This window comes from Scyliorhinus canicula, chromosome 21, assembly GCF_902713615.1.
Source record: "Scyliorhinus canicula chromosome 21, sScyCan1.1, whole genome shotgun sequence".
Lineage (NCBI taxonomy): Eukaryota > Metazoa > Chordata > Chondrichthyes > Carcharhiniformes > Scyliorhinidae > Scyliorhinus > Scyliorhinus canicula.
In genome coordinates this window covers 66,292,691-66,314,488 of record NC_052166.1, presented here as the reverse complement: position 1 = coordinate 66,314,488, position 21,798 = coordinate 66,292,691, and the positions used below count along the sequence as shown (strand labels likewise).

Below are 21,798 nucleotides of genomic sequence, written 5' to 3'. Positions count from 1 at the left end.
TACTGTAGCTGTGTGGTGTCTTTATGTTTGTAACTGATAAAGATTTGTGCTGTGTTTATATATATATATATAAAAATAAATATATATATATGCATGTTAACTACATTCTTAGAATAAACCTTGTTTTGATTAAAGTGTCTAGGGTGTCTGATGAATCACACCTGCAGTGAAGGCTTTTGTGCTTATCCTAGCCAAATTCAACATAATGGTTATCGGTCGGGTGAACTTCATACACCCTGGCACACAACACTAATTCAGCCTTGAATACATCCGATGACCAATGCCCTCTGTTGAAGAGAATTCCAAAGGCCAACAATGTCCAGAAATAAAATTCCTCTCCCTCCGTCTTAAATGAGACACCCCTTACTTTTAAACTATGCTCCCTAAGTTCTAGATCTCTCCCACCATCAAAGAGAGGTGAAACATCCTCTGAGTTTCTACCATGTTAAACTCTCTCAGAATCTTACTTGTTTCAATCAGCTCACGTTTCATTGTTCTAAACTGCACTGAGCATTGGCCGACCTGCTCAACCTTTCCTCTTAAGACAGCCCTTTTGTAACAAGGAATAGTTGGGTGAATTTTCCCTGAACAGTTTCCAGTGTAAGTATATTCTTCTTTACATAAAGAGACCAATATTATACTTAGTACTCCAGGTACAGCCTTACTAATTACCAACACAGTTGTAGAAAGATTTCCCTACTCTATACTCCTTTCCCCTTCCATTTGCCTCCCTAAACCTACCGTATTGACCTGCTAAACTTTTGTGATTCATGTACAAGGACATCCAGATCCCTTTGTACCAATATCTGCAATCTCTCTTCAATTTAACAATATTCTGCTTTTCCATTCTTCCTTCCAAACTGCACAATTTTATATCTTCCCACAATGTTCCCCATCTGCCAAATGTTTCTCCTCTCAGTTAACCTAAAACCCTTTGCAGACTCGTTGTATTCTCCTCACAACTGGTTTTCCTGCCTATTTTTGTACAACAGCAAATTTGGCTGCAAGTTGGTCCCTTCATCCAAATCATTCTTATACATCAGAACTAATTCCTGTGGCACTCCACTAGTTGGTTTGCCAATCTAGAAAATACCCATTCATTCAGACTAGTTTCCTCATGGTTAGCCAATCCTCTGTCCCGTGTTAATATAACACGTCCGACACCTTCATTTATCTTGTGCCGTAACCTTTTTTGTGGCACCTTATCAAAAGCCTTTTGAAAATCCAAATACACATCTACTGGTGCCAGTCTATCCACCCTGCTTGCTAGCCCTCAAAGAGCTCATAAAACCAAACAAAATGTCCTGCTACTAACTGCTCAAACATTTTTTCAATGACATGTTAAGCCAACTGGCCAATTGTTTCCCCGCTTTCTGTCTCACTCCTTTTTTGAAACAGAGTTGTTACAACTTCAGTTTTCTAATCTGCTGGGACCTTTCCAGAATCTAGGGAATTTTGGAAGATTACAAGCAATGCAACCACTATCTCTGCATCACCTCTTTTAAGATCCTAGGATGTAGGCAATCAAATCCAGGTTAATTGAAAGCCTTTAGTCCCAATAGTTGTCCAGTATTTTTCCTCGAGTGATTATGATTTATGTTCTTCTCTCCTTGTTGCCTTTGCGAGGATAGTGTGTTTGTCCCCTGCAGTCACCAGACAGCCTGCTTACTTGCTCTGTAAAGACTCTGACATGGAAACTGACCACTTGGATACGATATTGGAGGATGAGCACAGCCTCATAAACAATACCCCAGCAACCAACACCCGTAGAAAATGTGCAAGAAAACAGATGGATAGAATAGTAAAGAGGAAGAGGGATGTTTTTCGCCCAGGCTGCGGTGTGGGGGGTTTAAATACAGAAATGTCTGGTCATGATACTCCGCTTAGGCTTGATGGACCAACTGGGCTTTTCATTTACTCATACAACACTCTCCGAAAAAGAAAAAGTCGCTCCTTTCTCGCTGTCCATAATCTATCAAATAACCATGTAATTTCCCACAAAAACAGAGTTTACTGCAACAGACTGCGTTCACATTTCACTGCTCTGTACCTTAGCTCTGCGACGGTGCTCTTCTTTTAACTTTTCTTGACGTCCTTGAACTTCGAGTGACCTGTAAAAGGTTTTAGATATCACATTCCACATTCATCATCTGCCCCGAGGTGAAGAGTTTACAGGTCTGGCTTGTATTTGTGTACAACACAAAGTAGGAAATGTTTGCAGGGCTATGGAGTAGAGGTTAATTTCACAACTCGTTCAGAGACACGACACAGGTCCAAGGGGTGGAATGGCCTTTCTCTGTGCGTTTCCCTTGTTCATTCACAGGACGTGTATCACTGGCAAGGCCAACATTTATTGCCCATCCGAGAAGATGGTGGTGAGCCACCTCGAACAGCTGCAATCGGTTATGTTAGAGGCACACCACAGTTCTGTTCACTAGGGAGTTCCAGGATTTTGACCTAGCGACAGTGAAGAAAAGGTGATATATTTCCGAGTCAGGATGATATGCGATTTTGAGGGGAACCTGCAGGTGGCAACCTGCGCCCATTGTCCTTCAAGGTGAAAGAGATAGGCTTGATAGGTTCTGTTGAAGGAGCATGTTGCTACAGCGCATCTTGTAAATGGTACCCACTGCGATCCAGTGGTGGAGGAAGTGAATGTTTAAAGCAGGTGGATGCCACTCAAACGGGCTGCTTTGTCCTAGATTGTGTGGAGCTTTTTGAGTGCTGGCGGAGCTGTACTCATCCAGTTAAGTGGAGAGTACTCCATCATACTACTGATTTGTCCCTTGTAGTGGTTAGCACCGTTGCTTTAAAGCGCCAGGGTCCTGGGTTCAATTCCCGGCTTGGGTCACTGTCTGTGCGGAGTCTACATGTTCTCCCAGTGTCTGCGTGGGTTTCCTCCAGGTGCTCCGGTTTCCTTCCATCCGAAAGACGTGCTGTTAGGTGAATTGGGCATTCCGAATTCTCCCTCTGTGTACCCGAACAGGTGCCGGAGTGTGGCGACTAGGGGATTTTCACAGTAACTTCATTGCAGTGTTAATGTAAGCCTGCTTATGACACGAATAAAGTTTATGGTGGACAAGCTTTGGCAAGATAGGAGGTGAATTATGATTCTATAATTCCGCCACTAGCAATAGTTAGAAAATCACTGAGCAACCAGATGAGGAATAACTTGGAAGAGTAATTCTGACTGATTTATTCAGACTTATTTTGCATTTTTTTAATAAAGAATAAATTGCAAAACTGACTTCAGATGTGAAAGATGAACTCAGGGCCATCTGCTATTCTAATGAGACTAAGCCAAATGTATCTTCAATGCCAAATTGATTTGTGTTTAAGAGTGAAAGCATTTCGACGGACCTGTTTGTGGAGGGGAGGTTCGCGAGCTTGGGGGAGTTAGAGGGGAAGTTTGGGCTCCCCCCAGGGAACATGTTTAGGTACATGCAGGTTAGGGCGTTTGCCAGGCGGTAGGTGGAGGGGTTCCCCTTGCTGCCCCCATGTGGGGTACGGGACAGGGTGCTCTCGGGGGTGTGGGTTGGAGGAGGGAGGATTTCGGACGCATACCGGGTAATGCAGGAGGTAGACGAGGCCTCGGTGGAGGAACTGAAGGGTAAATGGGAAGAGGAGCTGGGTGAGGAGATTGAGATGGGGACGTGGGCGGATGCCCTGGAGAGAGTGAATTCCTCCTCTTCCTGTGCGAGGCTTAGCCTCATACAGTTCAAGGTGCTGCATAGGGCCCACATGATTGGGACGACGATGAGTAGGTTTTTCGGGGGTGAAGACAGGTGTGCTAGGTGCTCAGGGAGCCCAGCGAACCACGCCCATGTGTTTTGGGCGTGCCCAGCACTGGGAGAGTTTTGGAAGGGGGTAGCAAGGACGGTGTCGAGGGTGGTGGGATCCAGGGTCAAGCCAGGCTGGGTACTCACAATTTTTGGGGTTGCAGTGGAGCCGGGAGTGCAGGAGGCGAAAGAGGCCGGTGTTCTGGCCTTTGCGTCCCTAGTAGCCCGGCGGAGGATCTTGCTTCAATGGAAGGATGCGAGGCCCCCAAGCGTGGAGGCCTGGATCAATGATATGGCGGGGTTCATCAAATTGGAAAAGGTGAAATTTGCCCTGAGGGGATCAGTACAGGGGTTTTTTAGGCGGTGGCAGCCTTTCCTGGACTTCCTGGCGGAACGGTAGGGAAATAGGCCGGCAGCAGCAGCAACACGGGTTTGTGGGATGTGGCGGGTGTTATCTCTTTCCCTGTTGTTGTTTGTTTTTTTTCTTTTGTTTGCTTTTGTAGTTGGGTGGGTGTTGTTCTTGGGGTTTTTCCATGGTTGTTTTGTTAATATTGTTTTGTTGTTTATATTTTGCGAAAATCTTAATAAAATTTTTTTTTTTTTTTTTTTTTTAAAAGAGTGAAAGCATTTCTGAAGGAACTTATCACTGCAATTAATGCTCCACTGTTGCTCTTCCCCCCAACATCTTCCATCTTGTATACAAAACTGCCTAAAAATTAGAGTACCGAATTATTTTTTTCTAATTTAGGGGAAATTTAGCGTGGCCTAATCCACCTCGCCTGCACATCTTTGGGTTGTGGGGGCGAAACCCATGCAAACACGAGGAGAATGTGCAAACTCCACACGGACGGTGGCCCAGGGCCGGGATCAAACCCAGGACCTCAGCGCTAACCACTGCGCCACCGTGCCGCCCTCAGACTCCGTTTGAACATGGTGTTCCTTACAATGTTTTTTATATCAAGTCACAGATGTAAAACAAAACTTCCAGTTCTTTAGCATTTTACATCAACTTAAGACACACAAAAATACTTTACATTAAAACTTCATAGCCAATTAAGTACTTTTGACGTGCAGCCATGGTTTTGATGTAGAAAACAGTAGAAGTGAAAATAATAATAATAATCTTTATTGTCACAAATAGACTTACATTAACACTGCAATGACGTTACTGTGAAAAGCCCCAGTCGCCACATTCCGGCGCCTGTTCAGGTACAGAGAATTCAAAGCGTCCAATTCACCTAACAAACACGTCCTTTGGGACTTGGGGGAGGAAACCGGAGCACCCGGAGGAAACCCACTGAGACACCGTGCAGACTCCGCACAGTGACGCAAGCCGGAAATCAAACCTGGGACCCTGGCGCTGTGAAGCAACATTGCTCACCACTGTGCTACTTGTGTTGGCCGAAGCTGACTAAATATTTTAGTACTGGATATATTAAAGTTACTCAGAGTCATCATCCAGAACCAATTATTGAAGGTGGCTATTAGCGGCCGTGTTACTATTTAACTATAAAGCACAAGATAAAACATGGAAATCTCTCCATGCCCATTCCTGCAGCTTTCTCACACTGTTCTTACCCTTTCTCCATCATGTCACGCATCTCCTCATATTCCTGACGCTGCCGGAGCTCCAGGGACTCTTCAAATCGTTTCAATAGTTCAACCGCTGTGTTTGAGAAACTTTGAACAGCTTTCTGCTGCAGCTCCTGCCGATGCTTCAGTTCAGCCTAGAGAGAAAGCCAGAAAGAAGTTGTATTGATGTAACACCTGGACATATCCCTGGAAATTCACAATGTTCTTCAACATCAGAGTACAGTCGCTGATGTGAGGCACTTAAACAAATGCAACAGCCAAATACACACAGCAAAATTCCACAAACCATGTGAAAATAAGATCAATGACTGATTCATTTGCTTTTAGCATTGCTAATTGAAGGGTGAATGTTGGCCAGGTTATCAGTGCCGTATATTCTAATCTTAATTTTGAATGTCAGCAATTATGTCCAGGGTCTATTTTTTGGCCAATCCTTTGATGATTTTTATTGCTGGGGAAAGGTAATCTTGTGTAATGGTAGTAAATTTAATTGTGTTATTAGCAATTCAGTCTCATTTGATCCTGTAGTTGTATTTGACATAGGTACCATTGTTACAGTAAATGTCACATTAGCTGAGAAAATAACCGCCAGCACTTGAGGGAAGTGGTGGGTGCCACGGCAGCTGCACCAACTTGCCATGGATCCTTCGACAGCTTCTTCAGCAGACACGGCATGCCAACCACCGAGCTGGATGTAAACTCTTCTGTGCTATAAACATTCTGTAATTCTTTCCCACACAAGGCAACAGATGCTCAACTAGTTGCTAAATGCACATTGTTCCACACTGTAACCAATCACTATTTGTCGATGTACTTTGTCGATTATTCTTTTCGTCTACTGTGTACGTTCCACAGAAAAATGCTTTTCACTGTATTTTGGTACATGTGACAATAAATCAATGTGGTTGACTCTTAAATGTTCTCTGAAATGGCTTGGTGAGCCACTCAGTTCAAGAGCAATTAGGGATGGGCAACAAATGCTGGGCCATTCAACGAAGCCCACATCCCACAAATGAATAAACAAAAATCTAGGGATATGGTGGAAAAGTGGAGTTGAGGCAGAAGATCAGCAATGATCCTAATGAATAGCAAAGCAAGCTGGGGAAGCTGCTTGGCCTATTTCTGCTCCTAATTCTTTGGCTTCTGCTCATAGAGGTCACAAAATGCCTGCAAGAATAGAATGTTTGTGTACTGGTAGCATTCTCAGTGCAAACAGAAAATTAAATGACATTCTTTCAAACCACCTCCAGGTTAAAACACTCGCAACATTTTGTTTTCAGCTTCTTACCTGGCCCTTGATTCTGTGGACTTCCTCATACTTTCTAACGTAGCCTTCAATCTGGGTGGCTTCAGGTGAAAGCAGCAGGAGTGTGTGTTCCGCATTTAACTCTTGCACTACCTCCTGGAGAAATGAAAAGATTATAAAGAAGATCAAAACAACTGCCTTCATTTATACAACATCTTTAATGTGGCACAAATATCCCGAGGGGCTCGACAGGGGTGACCATGACACCAAGACACACTCCAAGTGCATCCAGATACAAAGCCTTTAGTTTTGCCCTTTTATTATCTTTGTTACATCTAGTCGTGACATTGGTGTATAGGTTTTTTCTGTCTCTTTTGCCATTCTTTGATCCTTATTTCCCACATTACCATTTTGCTTTCCTGCTCTGATACTATCCATTAATTTGCTCTATCTACTAAGATTAATCCCTTATTTAGTTGCTTTTGTACTCCCTGGCCCTATTAATAAAATCTACAACACCGACTGCTTCATTAACCACTCTCAACTTGTTCTGCAACATCAATAACTTATGTACATATACACCCACATCCATCTGCTCCTGTACCCAGTTTAGAAATTGTACTCTTCACATTGTGCTGTCTTTCCACATTCTTCCTACTTCTTTGCATTAAAACAGGATTGGTGGAATGGGCAGACAAGTGGCAAGTGAAGTTTTAACGCAAAGAAGTAGGAAGAATGTGGAAAGACAGCACAAAACGAAGGGTAGTGCCAGGCTGGCACACAGGTGGCACTGCCAGGGTGGCCAGGCTGGCAGCAGTGTCAGGACACCATGCTGCCCAAAAGGTATACAGCTGGGAGCCTCCGATCCACTTGGAGACCCCCGTGAGTGCGTCTCCAAGGTCCCTCAGTGCTGCACCAGAGTGTCAGACTTGACTTTTTGCTCAAATCCCGGAGCGAGACTTGAACCCAGAATCTTTTTGATTCAAAGCCCAGGTTTCTACACCTCAATGACAGGGATTTAAGTAGGTGAATACCTGCACATTATTATTAGTTTCCTTTTCTGTGCTTGGGTCCGGAGGAAAAACAGACGTCTCCTGCAGCTGGTCATCTCTACTAAAGCCATAGATTAATGGTGTTAGGCTCTCGGAGGTGCTGGATTGAGTCTCTGGTTGGAAAAAGCGGTCCAGTACCCATGCCGATTCAACAGACAGTTTTGGAGAGGATCTGCATTGCTCCAAAACATCCTGAAAGGAAAGAGAATAAAGTGAAGCAAAATTTAAGGTTATTGACATAAATATAGTATGGGAAGCAGGGGGGTGGCAGCAGAGGCCAGGGAAGGTAGGTACAGGTGCACCTGTAAACCAACTTTTTGTGACTCATGCACGAGCACACCCAGGTCTCTCTGCACAGCAGCATGCTTTAATATTTTATCATTTGAATAATAATCCCTTTTGCTGTTATTCCTACCAAAATGGATAATCTCACATTTATCAACATTGTATTTCATCTGCCACTCACTTAACCTATCCAAATCCCCTTGCAGACTTCCGGCATCCTCTGCACTATTTGCTTTACCACTCATCTTAGTGTCATCTGCAAACTTGGACACATTGCCCTTGGTCCACAACTCCAAATCATCTATGTAAATAGTGAACAATTGTGGGCCCAACACAGATCCCTGAGGGACACCACTAGCTACTGAGAAACACCCATTAATCCCCACTCTTTGCTTTCTATTAATTAACCAATCCTCTATCCATGCTACTACTTTACCCTTAATGCCATGCATCTTTCCCGGGAAAGGGGGGGGCAGAGTCCAGGGAAAAGGGGGGGGGGGGCAGAGTCCAGGGAAAGGGGGGGGGGGGGGGGCAGAGTCCAGGGAAAGGGGGGGGGGGGGCAGAGTCCAGGGAAAGGGGGGGGGGGCAGAGTCCAGGGAAAGGGGGGGGGGGGAGAGGCCAGGGGAAAGGGGGGGGCAAGAGGCCAGGGGAAAGGGGGGGGGGGGCAAGAGGCCAGGGGAAAGGGGGGGGCAAGAGGCCAGGGGAAAGGGGGGGGCAGAGGCCAGGGGAAAGGGGGGGGGCAGAGGCCAGGGGAAAGGGGGGGGCAGAGGCCAGGGGAAAGGGGGGGGCAGAGGCCAGGGGAAAGGGGGGGGCAGAGGCCAGGGGAAAGGGGGGGGCAGAGGCCAGGGGAAAGGGGGGGGCAGAGGCCAGGGGAAAGGGGGGGGCAGAGGCCAGGGGAAAGGGGGGGCAGAGGCCAGGGGAAAGGGGGGGCAGAGGCCAGGGGAAAGGGGGGGGCAGAGGCCAGGGGAAAGGGGGGGGCAGAGGCCAGGGGAAAGGGGGGGGCAGAGGCCAGGGGAAAGGGGGGAGGGGGTAGAGGCCAGGGGAAAGGGGGGGGCAGAGGCCAGGGGAAAGGGGGGGCAGAGGCCAGGGGAAAGGGGGGGGGAGAGGCCAGGGGAAAGGGGGGGGGCAGAGGCCAGGGGAAAGGGGGGGGGCAGAGGCCGGGGGAAAGGGGGGGGGCAGAGGCCGGGGGAAAGGGGGGGGGGCAGAAAACCGGGGGAAAGGGGGGGGGGCAGAGGCCGGGGGAAAGGGGGGGGGGGCAGAGGCCGGGGGAAAGGGGGGGGGGAGGGGGGGGGGAAAGGGGGGGGGCAGAGGCCGGGGGAAAGGGGGGGGGGGCAGAGGCCGGGGGGAAAGGGGGGGGGCAGAGGCCGGGGGCAAGGGGGGGGGGGGGGCAGAGGCCGGGGGAAAGGGGGGGGGCAGAGGCCGGGGGAAAGGGGGGGGGGCAGAGGCCGGGGGAAAGGGGGGGGGGCAGAGGCCGGGGGGAAGGGGGGGGGGCAGAGGCCGGGGGCAAGGGGGGGGGGCAGAGGCCAGGGGAAAGGGGGGGGGGCAGAGGCCGGGGGAAAGGGGGGGGGGGGCAGAGGCCGGGGGAAAGGGGGGGGCAGAGGCCGGGGGGAAAGGGGGGGGCAGAGGCCGGGGGGAAAGGGGGGGGCAGAGGCCGGGGGAAAGGGGGGGGCAGAGGGCGGGGGAAAGGGGGGGGCAGAGGCCGGGGGAAAGGGGGGTGGCAGAGGCCAGGGGAAAGGGGGGGGGCAGAGGCCAGGGGAAAGGGGGGGGGCAGAGGCCGGGGGAAAGGGGGGGGGCAGAGGCCGGGGGAAAGGGGGGGGCAGAGGCGGGGGAAAGGGGGGGGCAGAGGCCGGGGGAAAGGGGGGGGCAGAGGCCGGGGGAAAGGGGGGGGCAGAGGCGGGGGAAAGGGGGGGGCAGAGGCCGGGGGAAAGGGGGGGGCAGAGGAGGAAAGGGGGGGGCAGAGGAGGAAAGGGGGGGCAGAGGAGGAAAGGGGGGGCAGAGGAGGAAAGGGGGGGCAGAGGAGGAAAGGGGGGGCAGAGGAGGAAAGGGGGGGGCAGAGGAGGAAAGGGGGGGAAAGGGGGGGGGCAGAGGCCGGGGGAAAGGGGGTGGCAGAGGCCGGGGGAAATGGGGGGGCAGAAGCCGGGGGAAGGGGGGGGCAGAAGCGGGGGAAGAGGGGGGCAGAAGCGGGGAAAGGGGGGCAGAAGCCGGGGGAAAGGGGGGGGCAGAAGCCGGGGGAAAGGGGGGGCAGAAGCCGGGGGAAAGGGGGGGGGCAGAAGCCGGGGGAAAGGGGGGGGCAGAAGCCGGGGGAAAGGGGGGGGGCAGAAGCCGGGGGAAAGGGGGGGCAAAAGCCGGGGTAAGGGGGGTAAGGGGGGGAGGGGGGGACAAAAGCCGGGGGAAAGGGGGGGGGCAAAAGCCGGGGGAAGGGGGGTAAGGGGGGGGAAAGAGGGGGGGGCAGAGGCCGGGGGAAAGGGGGGGAGCAGAGGCCGGGGGAAAGGGGGGGGGCAGAGGCCGGGGGAAAGGGGGGGGCAGAGGCCGGGGGAAAGGGGGGGGCAGAGGCCGGGGGAAAGAGGGGGGCAGAGGCCGGGGGAAAGGGGGGGGGCAGAGGCCGGGGGAAAGGGGGGGGCAGAGGCGGGGGAAAGGGGGGGGCAGAGGCCAGGGGAAAGGGGGGGGGCAGAGGCCAGGGGAAAGGGGGGGGCAGAGGCCAGGGGAAAGGGGGGGGCAGAGGCCAGGGGAAAGGGGGGGGCAGAGGCCAGGGGAAAGGGAGGGGGCAGAGGCCAGGGGAAAGGGGGGGGCAGAGGCCAGGGGAAAGGGGGGGGCAGAGGCCAGGGGAAAGGGGGGGGGGCAGAGGCCAGGGGAAAGGGGGGGGGGGCAGAGGCCAGGGGAAAGGGGGGGGGGCAGAGGCCAGGGGAAAGGGGGGGGGGCAGAGGCCAGGGGAAAGGGGGGGGGGGCAGAGGCCAGGGGAATGGGGGGGGGCAGAGGCCAGGGGAATGGGGGGGGCAGAGGCCAGGGGAAAGGGGGGGGCAGAGGCCGTGGGAAAGTGGGGGGGGCAGAGGCCGTGGGAAAGGGGGGGGGGGCAGAGGCCGGGGGAAAGGGGGGGGGGGCAGAGGCGGGGCAAGGGGGGGGGGGGCAGAGGCCGGGGGAAAGGGGGGGGGGCCAGAGGCCGGGGGAAAGGGGTGGGCAGAGGCCGGGGGAAAGGGGGGGGCAGAGGCCGGGGGAAAGGGGGGGGGCAGAGGCCGGGGGAAAGGGGGGGGGGCAGAGGCCGGGGGAAAGGGGGGGGGCAGAGGCCGGGGGAAAGGGGGGGGGCAGAGGCCGGGGGAAAGGGGGGGGGCAGAGGCCGGGGGAAAGGGGGGGGGCAGAGGCGGGGGAAAGGGGGGGGCAGAGGCCGGGGGAAAGGGGGGGGGGCAGAGGCCGGGGGAAAGGGGGGGGGGCAGAGGCGGGGGAAAGGGGGGGGCAGAGGCCGGGGGAAAGGGGCGGGCAGAGGCCGGGGGGAAAGGGGCGGGGCAGAGGCCGGGGGAAAGGGGGGGCAGAAGCCGGGGGAAGGGGGGGGCAGAAGCCGGGGAAAAGGGGGGGCAGAAGCCGGGGGGAAGGGGGGGGCAGAAGCCGGGGGAAAGGGGGGGGCAGAAGCGGGGGAAAGGGGGGGGCAGAAGCGGGGGAAAGGGGGGGGCAGAAGCCGAGGGAAAGGGGGGGCAAAAGCCGGGGGAAAGGGGGGGGCAAAAGCCGGGGGAAGGGGGGTAAGGGGGGGGGGAGGGGGGGAAAGAGGGGGGGCAAAAGCCGGGGGAAAGGGGGGGGCAAAAGCCGGGGAAAGGGGGGTAAGGGGGGAGGGGGGAGGAAAGAGGGGGGGAAAGAGGGGGGGCAGAGGCCGGGGGAAAGAGGGGGGGCAGAGGCCGGGGGAAAGGGGGGGGGCAGAGGCCGGGGGAAAGGGGGGGGCAGAGGCCGGGGGGAAAGGGGGGGGCAGAGGCCGGGGGGAAGGGGGGGGGCCGAGGCCGGGGGGGAAGGGGGGGGGCAGAGGCCGGGGGAAAGGGGGGGGGGCAGAGGCCGGGGGAAAGGGGGGGGGCAGAGGCCAGGGGAAAGGGGGGGGGGCAGAGGCCGGGGGAAAGGGGGGGGCAGAGGCCGGGGGAAAGGGGGGGGCAGAGGCCGGGGGAAAGGGGGGGGCAGAGGCCGGGGGAAAGGGGGGGGCAGAGGCCGGGGGAAAGGGGGGGGCAGAGGCCGGGGGAAAGGGGGGATGGCAGAGGCCGGGGGAAAGGGGGGATGGCAGAGGCCGGGGGAAAGGGGGGATGGCAGAGGCCGGGGGAAAGGGGGGATGGCAGAGGCCGGGGGAAAGGGGGGATGGCAGAGGCCGGGGGAAAGGGGGGGGGCAGAGGCCGGGGGAAAGGGGGGGGGCAGAGGCCGGGGGAAAGGGGGGGGCAGAGGCCGGGGGAAAGGGGGGGGCAGAGGCCAGGGGAAAGGGGGGGCAGAGGCCAGGGGAAAGGGGGGGGCAGAGGCCAGGGGAAAGGGAGGGGGCAGAGGCCAGGGGAAAGGGGGGGGCAGAGGCCAGGGGAAAGGGGGGGGGGCAGAGGCCAGGGGAAAGGGGGGGGGCAGAGGCCAGGGGGAAGGGGGGGGGGCAGAGGCCAGGGGAAAGGGGGGGGGCAGAGGCCAGGGGAAAGGGGGGGGGGCAGAGGCCAGGGGAAAGGGGGGGGGCAGAGGCCAGGGGAAAGGGGGGGGGGCAGAGGCCAGGGGAAAGGGGGGGGCAGAGGCCAGGGGAAAGGGGGGGGGGCAGAGGCCGTGGGAAAGTGGGGGGGGGGGGGAGAGGCCGGGGGCAAGGGGGGGGGGGGGCAGAGGCCGGGGGAAAGGGGGGGGGGGCAGCGGCCGGGGGAAAGGGGGGGCAGAGGCCGGGGGAAAGGGGGGGGCAGAGGCCGGGGGAAAGGGGGGGGCAGAGGCCGGGGGAAAGGGGGGGGGCAGAGGCCGGGGGAAAGGGGGGGGGGCAGAGGCCGGGGGAAAGGGGGGGGGCAGAGGCCGGGGGAAAGGGGGGGGGCAGAGGCCGGGGTAAAGGGGGGGGCAGAGGCCGGGGGAAAGGGGGGGGGGCAGAGGCCGGGGGAAAGGGGGGGGGCAGAGGCCGGGGGAAAGGGGGGGGGGGCAGAGGCCGGGGGAAAGGGGCAGAGGCCGGGGGAAAGGGGCAGAGGCCGGGGGAAAGGGGCAGAGGCCGGGGGAAAGGGCAGAGGCCGGGGGAAAGGGGGGGGGCAGAGGCCGGGGGAAAGGGGGGGGGCAGAGGCCGGGGGAAAGGGGGGGGGCAGAGGCCGGGGGAAAGGGGGGGGCAGAGGCGGGGGAAAGGGGGGGGCAGAGGCCGGGGGAAAGGGGGGGGCAGAGGCCGGGGGAAAGGGGCGGGCAGAGGCCGGGGGAAAGGGGCGGGGCAGAGGCCGGGGGAAAGGGGGGCAGAAGCCGGGGGAAGGGGGGGGCAGAAGCCGGGGAAAAGGGGGGGCAGAAGCCGGGGGAAAGGGGGGGGCAGAAGCCGGGGGAAAGGGGGGGGCAGAAGCCGGGGGAAAGGGGGGGGCAGAAGCCGGGGGAAAGGGGGGGCAGAAGCCGAGGGAAAGGGGGGCAAAAGCCGGGGGAAAGGGGGGGGCAAAAGCCGGGGGAAGGGGGGTAAGGGGGGGGGAGGGGGGGAAAGAGGGGGGGCAAAAGCCGGGGGAAAGGGGGGGGGCAAAAGCGGGGGAAAGGGGGGTAAGGGGGGAGGGGGGGAAAGAGGGGGGGAAAGAGGGGGGGCAGAGGCCGGGGGAAAGGGGGGGGGCAGAGGCCGGGGGAAAGGGGGGGGCAGAGGCCGGGGGAAAGGGGGGGGCAGAGGCCGGGGGAAAGGGGGGGGCAGAGGCCGGGGGAAAGGGGGGGCAGAGGCCGGGGGGAAGGGGGGGGGCAGAGGCCGGGGGGAAGGGGGGGGGCAGAGGCCGGGGGGAAGGGGGGGCAGAGGCCGGGGGGAAGGGGGGGGCAGAGGCCGGGGGAAAGGGGGGGGGGGCAGAGGCCGGGGGAAAGGGGGGGGGGGCAGAGGCCGGGGGAAAGGGGGGGGGGGCAGAGGCCGGGGGAAAGGGGGGGGGCAGAGGCCGGGGGAAAGGGGGGGGCAGAGGCCGGGGGAAAGGGGGGGCAGAGGCCGGGGGAAAGGGGGGGGCAGAGGCCGGGGGAAAGGGGGGGGCAGAGGCCGGGGGAAAGGGGGGGGCAGAGGCCGGGGGAAAGGGGGGGGCAGAGGCCGGGGGGAAGGGGGGGCAGAGGCCGGGGGGAAGGGGGGGGGCAGAGGCCGGGGGAAAGGGGGGGGCAGAGGCCGGGGGAAAGGGGGGGGCAGAGGCCGGGGGAAAAGGGGGGGGCAGAGGCCGGGGGAAAAGGGGGGGGGCAGAGGCCGGGGGAAAAGGGGGGGGGGCAGAGGCCGGGGGAAAAGGGGGGGGGGGCAGAGGCCGGGGGAAAGGGGGGGGGGCAGAGGCCGGGGGAAAGGGGGGGGGGCAGAGGCCGGGGGAAAGGGGGGGGGGCAGAGGCCGGGGGAAAGGGGGGGGGCAGAGGCCGGGGGAAAGGGGGGGGGGCAGAGGCCGGGGGAAAGGGGGGGGGCAGAGGCCGGGGGAAAGGGGGGATGGCAGAGGCCGGGGGAAAGGGGGGATGGCAGAGGCCGGGGGAAAGGGGGGATGGCAGAGGCCGGGGGAAAGGGGGGAGCAGAGGCCGGGGGAAAGGGGGGGGGCAGAGGCCGGGGGAAAGGGGGGGGCAGAGGCCGGGGGAAAGGGGGGGGCAGAGGCCGGGGGAAAGGGGGGGGGCAGAGGCCGGGGGAAAGGGGGGGGGCAGAGGCCGGGGGAAAGGGGGGATGGCAGAGGCCGGGGGAATGGGGGGATGGCAGAGGCCGGGGGAAAGGGGGGGAACGGGGGCAGAGGCCGGGGGAAAGGGATGATATTGATCCGGGCGCCCTCCCGCCGATCAGCTGCACTCACTTCTCCCTCCTCCAGCCAGCTCGTGTCGTACGACAGCCGCCCCTTCTCCGAGTTGCGCAGCGCCTCTAAAGTCTCCCAGCGTTTGTCCTCCGCCGGCATCTTCCCCTCCTCCGGCGGCCGGAAGCAAGGACCCCGAGCGGGGCAAACAGCTTCCGGGTCATAGCCGAACCACCCGGCGGCCGGAGCGGTCACCATGGAGACCGGGTCACACCGGCCCACTGGGGCGGGGCTGGGCGTGGGGTGGGGGCTGGGTCAGGGGCGGGGCTGTGTGATGGGCGGAGCTGGGAGATGGGCGGGACTGGAAAGGGCGGGATGTCCGCGGCGCGGAGACCTGGGCGGCGCCGCCATTGTTGGTCATCACTGATGTCCCTGAACTGAGAGTCAGTCACATGTCTGGAGGCCAGGCCGGGTAAGGACAGCAGATTTCTGTCCCGTGAGACAATTAATGAACCAGGTGGATTTGTACAACTGATTGATGATAGTTATCCTGGTCACCATTACTGAGCCCAGCTTCATATTCCAGAGTTTATTCACTCAATTCAATTCCTTGGCCTGCGGTGGGACTTGAACCGAGGGCACACGGGCACTACCCATTGTGCTGCAAGAACCCAACCTTTAATAGAGTATTAGATAATGTTATCATCAGATTGGGGACATCAGATTTTGTTTATAGTAGACAATGTTTTAAGCCTATGTACATACTGAGAAAATAAAGTTATAAGATACCATAGTTTTAAACAAAGTCACCGATCATATCCTATCATAGTCTGATAGATCTGTACTTTGGTCAATATATCTTATGTGTCACCGCACTATATATATTACGCGACAGAAATTTAATACTGAGCTTCATGCGTGAAGTAAATCCAGTCTTTATTCAGTCAGTTTTTGCAGGTCTCTTATCAAGGTAGTTTGCTTGCAAATACAGAGTTTTTAAAAGTTTGATTTGTCCTAGGAAGTACAGATGACTGAGTTAAATTCAGTACAAATTCCAGCTCTTGATGTTTTCTTCAAGTTAAAATACACTATATAGAGAAGTTGAAAATAAACAAAATAGCTTTCAGATCAAAGCGCAGGAAATAGTTAAAGACAGAAAATAAAGATGATTCCAGAATAATTTGCTCATAATTGGCACCTATTTTTAAGGTATTTGCTATTGCTAATGTTCTGTCCCCTTTTTGTCTGTGATTGGGTCACAATAATTATAGTTCATTTTAATCAACAGAAATGACTGTCTATAAAATTTTTAGTATGGGATGACTGCATCATTTTATTCCCAACACTCTTTATCATGACCTATTTCTCATGACCGCTAAACTAGGAACTTTGCCCAGATGAAAATGAAATGAAAATCGCTTATTGTCACCAGGAGGCTTCAAATTAAGTTACTGTGAAAAACCCCTAGTCGCCACATTCTGGCGCCTGTTTGGGGAGGCTGGTACGGGAATTGAACTTGCACTGCTGGCCTACCATGGTCTGCTTTAAAAGCCAGCTATTTAGCCCTATGCTAAACCAGACCCCAGGTGCATATAGTAACAAATGTATGTGTCTGGAATTTTAATCTGATCATTATCATGGTATTTCACTGCCTGACTGTGTGACCTTAGTGAAGCCATTTTGAGCCTAAATCACTTTTTAAAAAGTCATTTTTATCTGAAGCATTTCTTCCTTATAAACCAGATTTATGTCATAGTCCAACATTCAATTTTAGCGTGAGGTAAAAATGGATTAGCAGGCAGTCTGGCCACACGCCACACTACAGATTAAATGGCAGATGTGACCAAGACAGATACCACGGATTTCTCAAAGCCATCAGTAATCACATAGGATCACAAATTTTGTTAAAATTCTGTCTCCCACGAGGGATTTCCTTTCTTCACTGTTAAAGGTCTCGCCTCTGCATTCCCTCAAAAGCTGCTCTGACTCGGACTACCTCAATAACAGCTCGCCTCCTAATGGTTCAATCTCTTCTCCTGGGACTGCGTTCCATGGGATTCAGAGAGAGAACTGTACTCCTTCCTCTAATTACCAGCACAATTCCAGCACTTTTGCAGACCGCTAGCTTTATTAAGCTGGCACTGCCCTGGTTTTTTTCAAACTCCAGTCTCCTGGCTGCACTAAATGCCTTCCAGGGCTACTTCTCAGTTCAAACGTCTCTAACACAGAAACAGCAACCTTCACCCATCCTCTTAGCTCCCAGCACAGTGGCATGGTGGTTAGCAGTGCTGCCTCACAGCTCCAGGGTCCCATGTTCAATTCCTGCCTCCGGTGACTGCCTGTGTGGAGTTTGCACTTTCTCCCTGTGTCCGCGTGGGTTTCCTCCGGGTGCTCCAGTTTCCTCCCACAGTCCAAAGATGTGCAGGTTAGGTAGATTGGCCAAATGGCCTCCTTCTGCACTGTAAATTCTATGATTCTATAACTTATTCTAAGCCCTAACTGCCCCAAACAGCTGTGAGGGCTTCACAAGATCCAAACTGCAACTCTCAGCTACAACAAGTGGATTCCGAGGCTTTTCTGGTGGTGATGGATTTTCTTTTCTGGATTCAGCGATCTTTTTTTGGACTATAGGTGCCTAATTTCAAATTTCCAGAAAGAGAGGTAAGGTGTCCGCTCAGCATATCCCCGACACCGGAAGTCTCGATTCTAGGGCATTTCTGAGCCCAACTGCTTGGACCCTGCTAAATCAGCAGCACTTTGGTATTCACGCGCTTCTCCTGCTGTAGAACATTCAGATAAATTGAAACCAGAGAATCTTCTCTGCCTTTCAGGGTTAACTGGATGCTTTTGAACTAATTTAGCTCTAACTCCCAACACAATACATCTCTCCGGATTGCACTTCTTTGCAAGCAGTGTAGACGTCACCTCTGCTGCTAAGTAAGCCCACCTTCTACTCTATAGCTCCCCCTCTTCTATTCAGATTCTGTTAACCCAACAGGAATAACCTTCTGAACTGCCGTTTTCTTTTAGGCATTCTGACAATCTCTATTATCAAGAGCAGCTGGGGGGGGCATTGTTGTTCCCGCGATGGATAGGGGTCCCCTGTATAAAATGTAAATCTCTAATATTAGTTACCTTACCTTCACCATAATAATGTTCTCAGAACTAAAAATTACCTCCAAAATATTAACATGAATTGGATATTCAAAACAAATACAAGCCTCCCCGAACAGGTGCCGGAATGTGGCGACTAGGGGCTTTTCACAGTAACTTCATTGAAGCCTACTCGTGACAATATGCGATTTTCATTTTCAACAAGGACGTTTTTGCAAAAGCTTTTTAAATCAATAGTTTTATGACCCCCCCCACAAGACCCACGGCGACGGCCTGATTGATCTCCATGGGGCTCGTGGAGTACAACCTCCCCGACTGAGGGTGGAGGCCAACAGCAGGCTTGTTAATTCCCCAAGATAAAGGCAAGCCCAGGAAGGAGCCGGCATCTCAAGATGGTCCCGTCGGGGATTTGGACTGTTACTTGGTTATTGTATTTCCCAGCATGAGTAGGAAATAAACAATTTTTGACTCTCCTGTTAGGGACTCCTCATTGACTACAATATTGGCGATGTGGATAAAATGGAACATCAGTCGGCGCTGCTCAGACGACGGCTGCTTCTCAACGCAAAGGAGTAACGTTTGCACTGTTTCAAAAACTGGGGAAGATTCCCAGATTTTGATTCTTTTGACCTCCTGTGAGACCTCACTTTCAGCGTCATTAAGAGCCTAACCCACCCTGCGGCCCCAGACTCCAAGACTTTTGAGGAATTAGTGGCGCTTGTGACATATCACCCCAAGTCGTCAGTCATTGTCCCAACGATACCGATTTGACACGGCCAAGACAACCGCAGGGGGTGTCTGTTACGGAACTTTTAGCACAGTTACACAAACTGGCAGAACACTATGACTATGGGCCATCCCTCCCCAAGGTGCTACAAGATTGCCTTGTATGCAGTGTAAACAACATGGCAATCTAGCAGGAATGGGTCTGGGTACTGGACCACTTATTCCAACCAGAGACTCAATCCAGCGCCTCCGAGAGCCTAACACCATTAATCTATGGCCTTAGCAATAATAACCAGCTGCAGGAGCTGCAGGCCGTCAAGATACACGTAGACCCTGAGGCCCAACCTTCAGAGGCAATAGCCAGGCCGACAGACATAGATCAGAAGTTTCTGATCGGGGGATTCAGAATACGTCCAAAACTTCAGAGACAGAGCCCGGTGGACTCCAGGGCCTGTGGTGAAACAGACTGGACCCGTATCTTACTCAATAAAAACACGAGAACGGACGGTGTGGATCACTTCCGGAGCAGGGAGCCAGTGTTAGGACAAACCCCACCGGAGGCACCGTCTTCCAGCCCCGCCGACACGAACAAGGGGGCCTGGGGACATCACCCCCTGGGGGCCCCGGCACTGAGGTGAGTGAATTGGAGGACTCAGAATCCCACATGGAGACTCAGACATCCGAGTTTTCAGATGACAGCCTCAACAGGGAAAGGTCGCCGACGGTGCCCCCCAGATGGCTGACGTGGAAACGACGTTCCCCGAGACGTTATACGCCCCCAACCCAGCCCCTCAACTGCTGGCGGCGCAACCGTGGGCAACATGGAGAAGACAACCTCCCCCACTCCCTACAACAGAAAGACTGACGGACTTTGGGGTGAGGGGGGCTGAAGTTATAACCCCAAAGAGACCCATGAGGACGACCTGATTGATCTCCCCGTGGGGCCCGTGGAGTACGAGCTCCCCCCGCTGAGCGGGCGGAGGCCCAACAGGGGGCACTCGTTAATTCCCCGAGAGAAAAGAGGGCCCAGGAAGGAGCCGACAACTCAGGCTGGTCCCGGGTGGGATTTGGACAGTTGCTTAGTTGCTGTATTCCCTCATTGACTACGATGATAGTTCTAGGACTCAGATGAAGTATTTTGGGCACCAGGTACTTAGGAAGGATGTCAAGGCCTTGGAGCTGTCAGTAAATTGATGTCACATAAATGGTTTCAGTTTAGTGTAATAATCAATTGACATACTATTGTATGATTCTAATTAACCTTATAGTGAATTTCAGTTTTAGCACCATGTGACTATTCTCATTTTCACTTGACAGGACGTTGCATCTTGGGATTTTCACAGAATAAAGTCATAGAATCACTACAGTGCAGAAGGAGCCCATTCGGCCCATCGAATCTGCTCCGATCCTCTGAAAGAGCATCCTACCTAGGCCCACTCTCTCACCCTATCTCATTATCTCTTAACCTAATCTGCACATTTTTGGATGCAGGAGTAAATCAGAGCACCCAGAGGAAGCCCACGCAGGCACGGGGAGAAAATATATGCCTTTAATTTAAACAGAAGAGTCCAGAAAGGGCTGTGCCTGTTTACCCTGGTGATTACAGACTGACTGACAGCAGTGATGACTTGGTTTGACCAATTTGGCTGGTGGCCAATGAATTGGCCAAAAAGGCTTTGCTCTGCTTGGTAACAGACGGAGATTGGATCTGATCCCCACTGAGGTGTTTTTCCAGAGTCACAAGGCCTGTGTTTCATTTCACTTTTCATTCTGCAGGTTGGATTCTGGTGGAATCTAAGCAACTCACTCCAGAAATATCCAGTTAATTCTCACCAGCAGGCCACGGTGAGAATCTGATAACTCTTTCTGCAGAACAGGCTGATGTGAAGCCAGAAGCCTCTGCTGGAAAAGCTGCGAGTAAGATATACTGCTGAACTGCAAAGAAGATAATTACCAGCTATAGACCAGAGACTTTAATCCACACTCATACTATGAGGGAAGTGCACCAAATGACTCACAATTTGAAGCAAGGACTCTTATCTTTTGACCCTAATCCTTATTATTTTACCCCCTTCCACCCCTCTGTGTTGTATATCTTGTGTGTGTAGGTAGAGGGTGGGGCAGTTAAAGGGGCAGTCCGGTATTGGCTTGTCATTAATTAACTATTTACTGCATATCTCATATTTATTCTTGTTATAAATAAACAGTAATCGTGTTTAAACTTACAAACCTGGTGACTGTAATTATTGGACAGCCAAGGGCCAAAGATTTTGGGTATATTTTTAAAAGATTATTGGTTAATTCACTTGTGTTGTGACTCCGGGGCATGTGGGGCTGGAATTGACCGCACACTTGCCCAGGATGGTGTAACACTTGAACTGGCGGACAGGCTTTTGGAGTGTTAGATGTTTGTACATGGTAGTTTGTAGAAGGCTTCCTTCTTTTTAGAAGAAATTTTGTGGTAGTTTGTATAAGGTTAAGCTGGCACAGCTGATCCACTGTTGGGTCTCCTTGTCAATGGCGGCCTATTGAGGGAGGTAGCTGCAAAGGTATGAGAAGGGCAGCATAGTGACAGAAAAATCACAGTTGTTATCACTGCTGCCTCACAGCACAAGGGACCTGGGTTCAATTCCAGCCTTGGGTGTGTAGCCATCTAAAATGGCCACCTGCAAAGGACCATGGGAATTGTGGTCAACTTGGGCACAGACAGGTACACAGCCTCTGTGTATTGTGCAAAGAAGCCAAACCTGATAGAAACTTGCACCCATTAACGGTCAATCACTATTTCTCCCAAGACAATAGAACTCGAATCAAGGAACGGCAACAGTAGCAGACTAACCGGCGCCGCTTCCCCTTATTTGGGAAGGCCTATTTGCCTGGGACAATGACAGCTGGGACCCACCCAGCCACCGAGGAGTTCCGCCCCTTAATTGGCCAGGATCAATGAGGGTGATCAAAACCCTATCGATCCATTGGATCTGGGGTTAGGAACGCCCAAAAGGGCGCGAAAGAGAAGGATAAGAAGCCCTGCGCACTAGTGATCGGCCTCTTTTGGACTGCCTGTGTGCGACCAATTGCAGCATATCAACTAGCCAAGTTCAAGGACCCGCGATCGCTACCTGAAGGATGAGCCCAGCCGA

At 54.7% G+C, this 21,798-nt stretch overlaps 1 protein-coding gene and 1 long non-coding RNA gene across 2 annotated transcripts in view; one reads left to right on the top strand and one right to left on the bottom strand.

Moving 5' to 3' along the window:
* gle1 (GLE1 RNA export mediator) overlaps positions 1–15,125 on the bottom strand; it is a 41,928-nt gene extending 26,803 nt beyond the window's left edge. Inside the window, exons 1-5 of the mRNA XM_038782086.1 lie at positions 14,882–15,125; positions 7,653–7,862; positions 6,661–6,774; positions 5,358–5,506; positions 2,051–2,111 (exon numbers count right to left, since the gene is read on the bottom strand). Coding sequence (XP_038638014.1) covers positions 2,051–2,111; positions 5,358–5,506; positions 6,661–6,774; positions 7,653–7,862; positions 14,882–15,076 — 729 coding nt within the window. The 5' untranslated portion in view covers positions 15,077–15,125. The remainder of the gene's footprint in view (positions 1–2,050; positions 2,112–5,357; positions 5,507–6,660; positions 6,775–7,652; positions 7,863–14,881) is intronic.
* Positions 15,126–15,164: 39 nt separating this feature from the next.
* On the top strand, positions 15,165–20,883 carry LOC119955801. The gene is made up of 2 exons (XR_005458529.1): positions 15,165–15,290; positions 20,435–20,883. It is a non-coding gene; the product is annotated as an uncharacterized LOC119955801 (long non-coding RNA).
* The last annotated feature ends 915 nt before the right edge of the window (positions 20,884–21,798 follow it).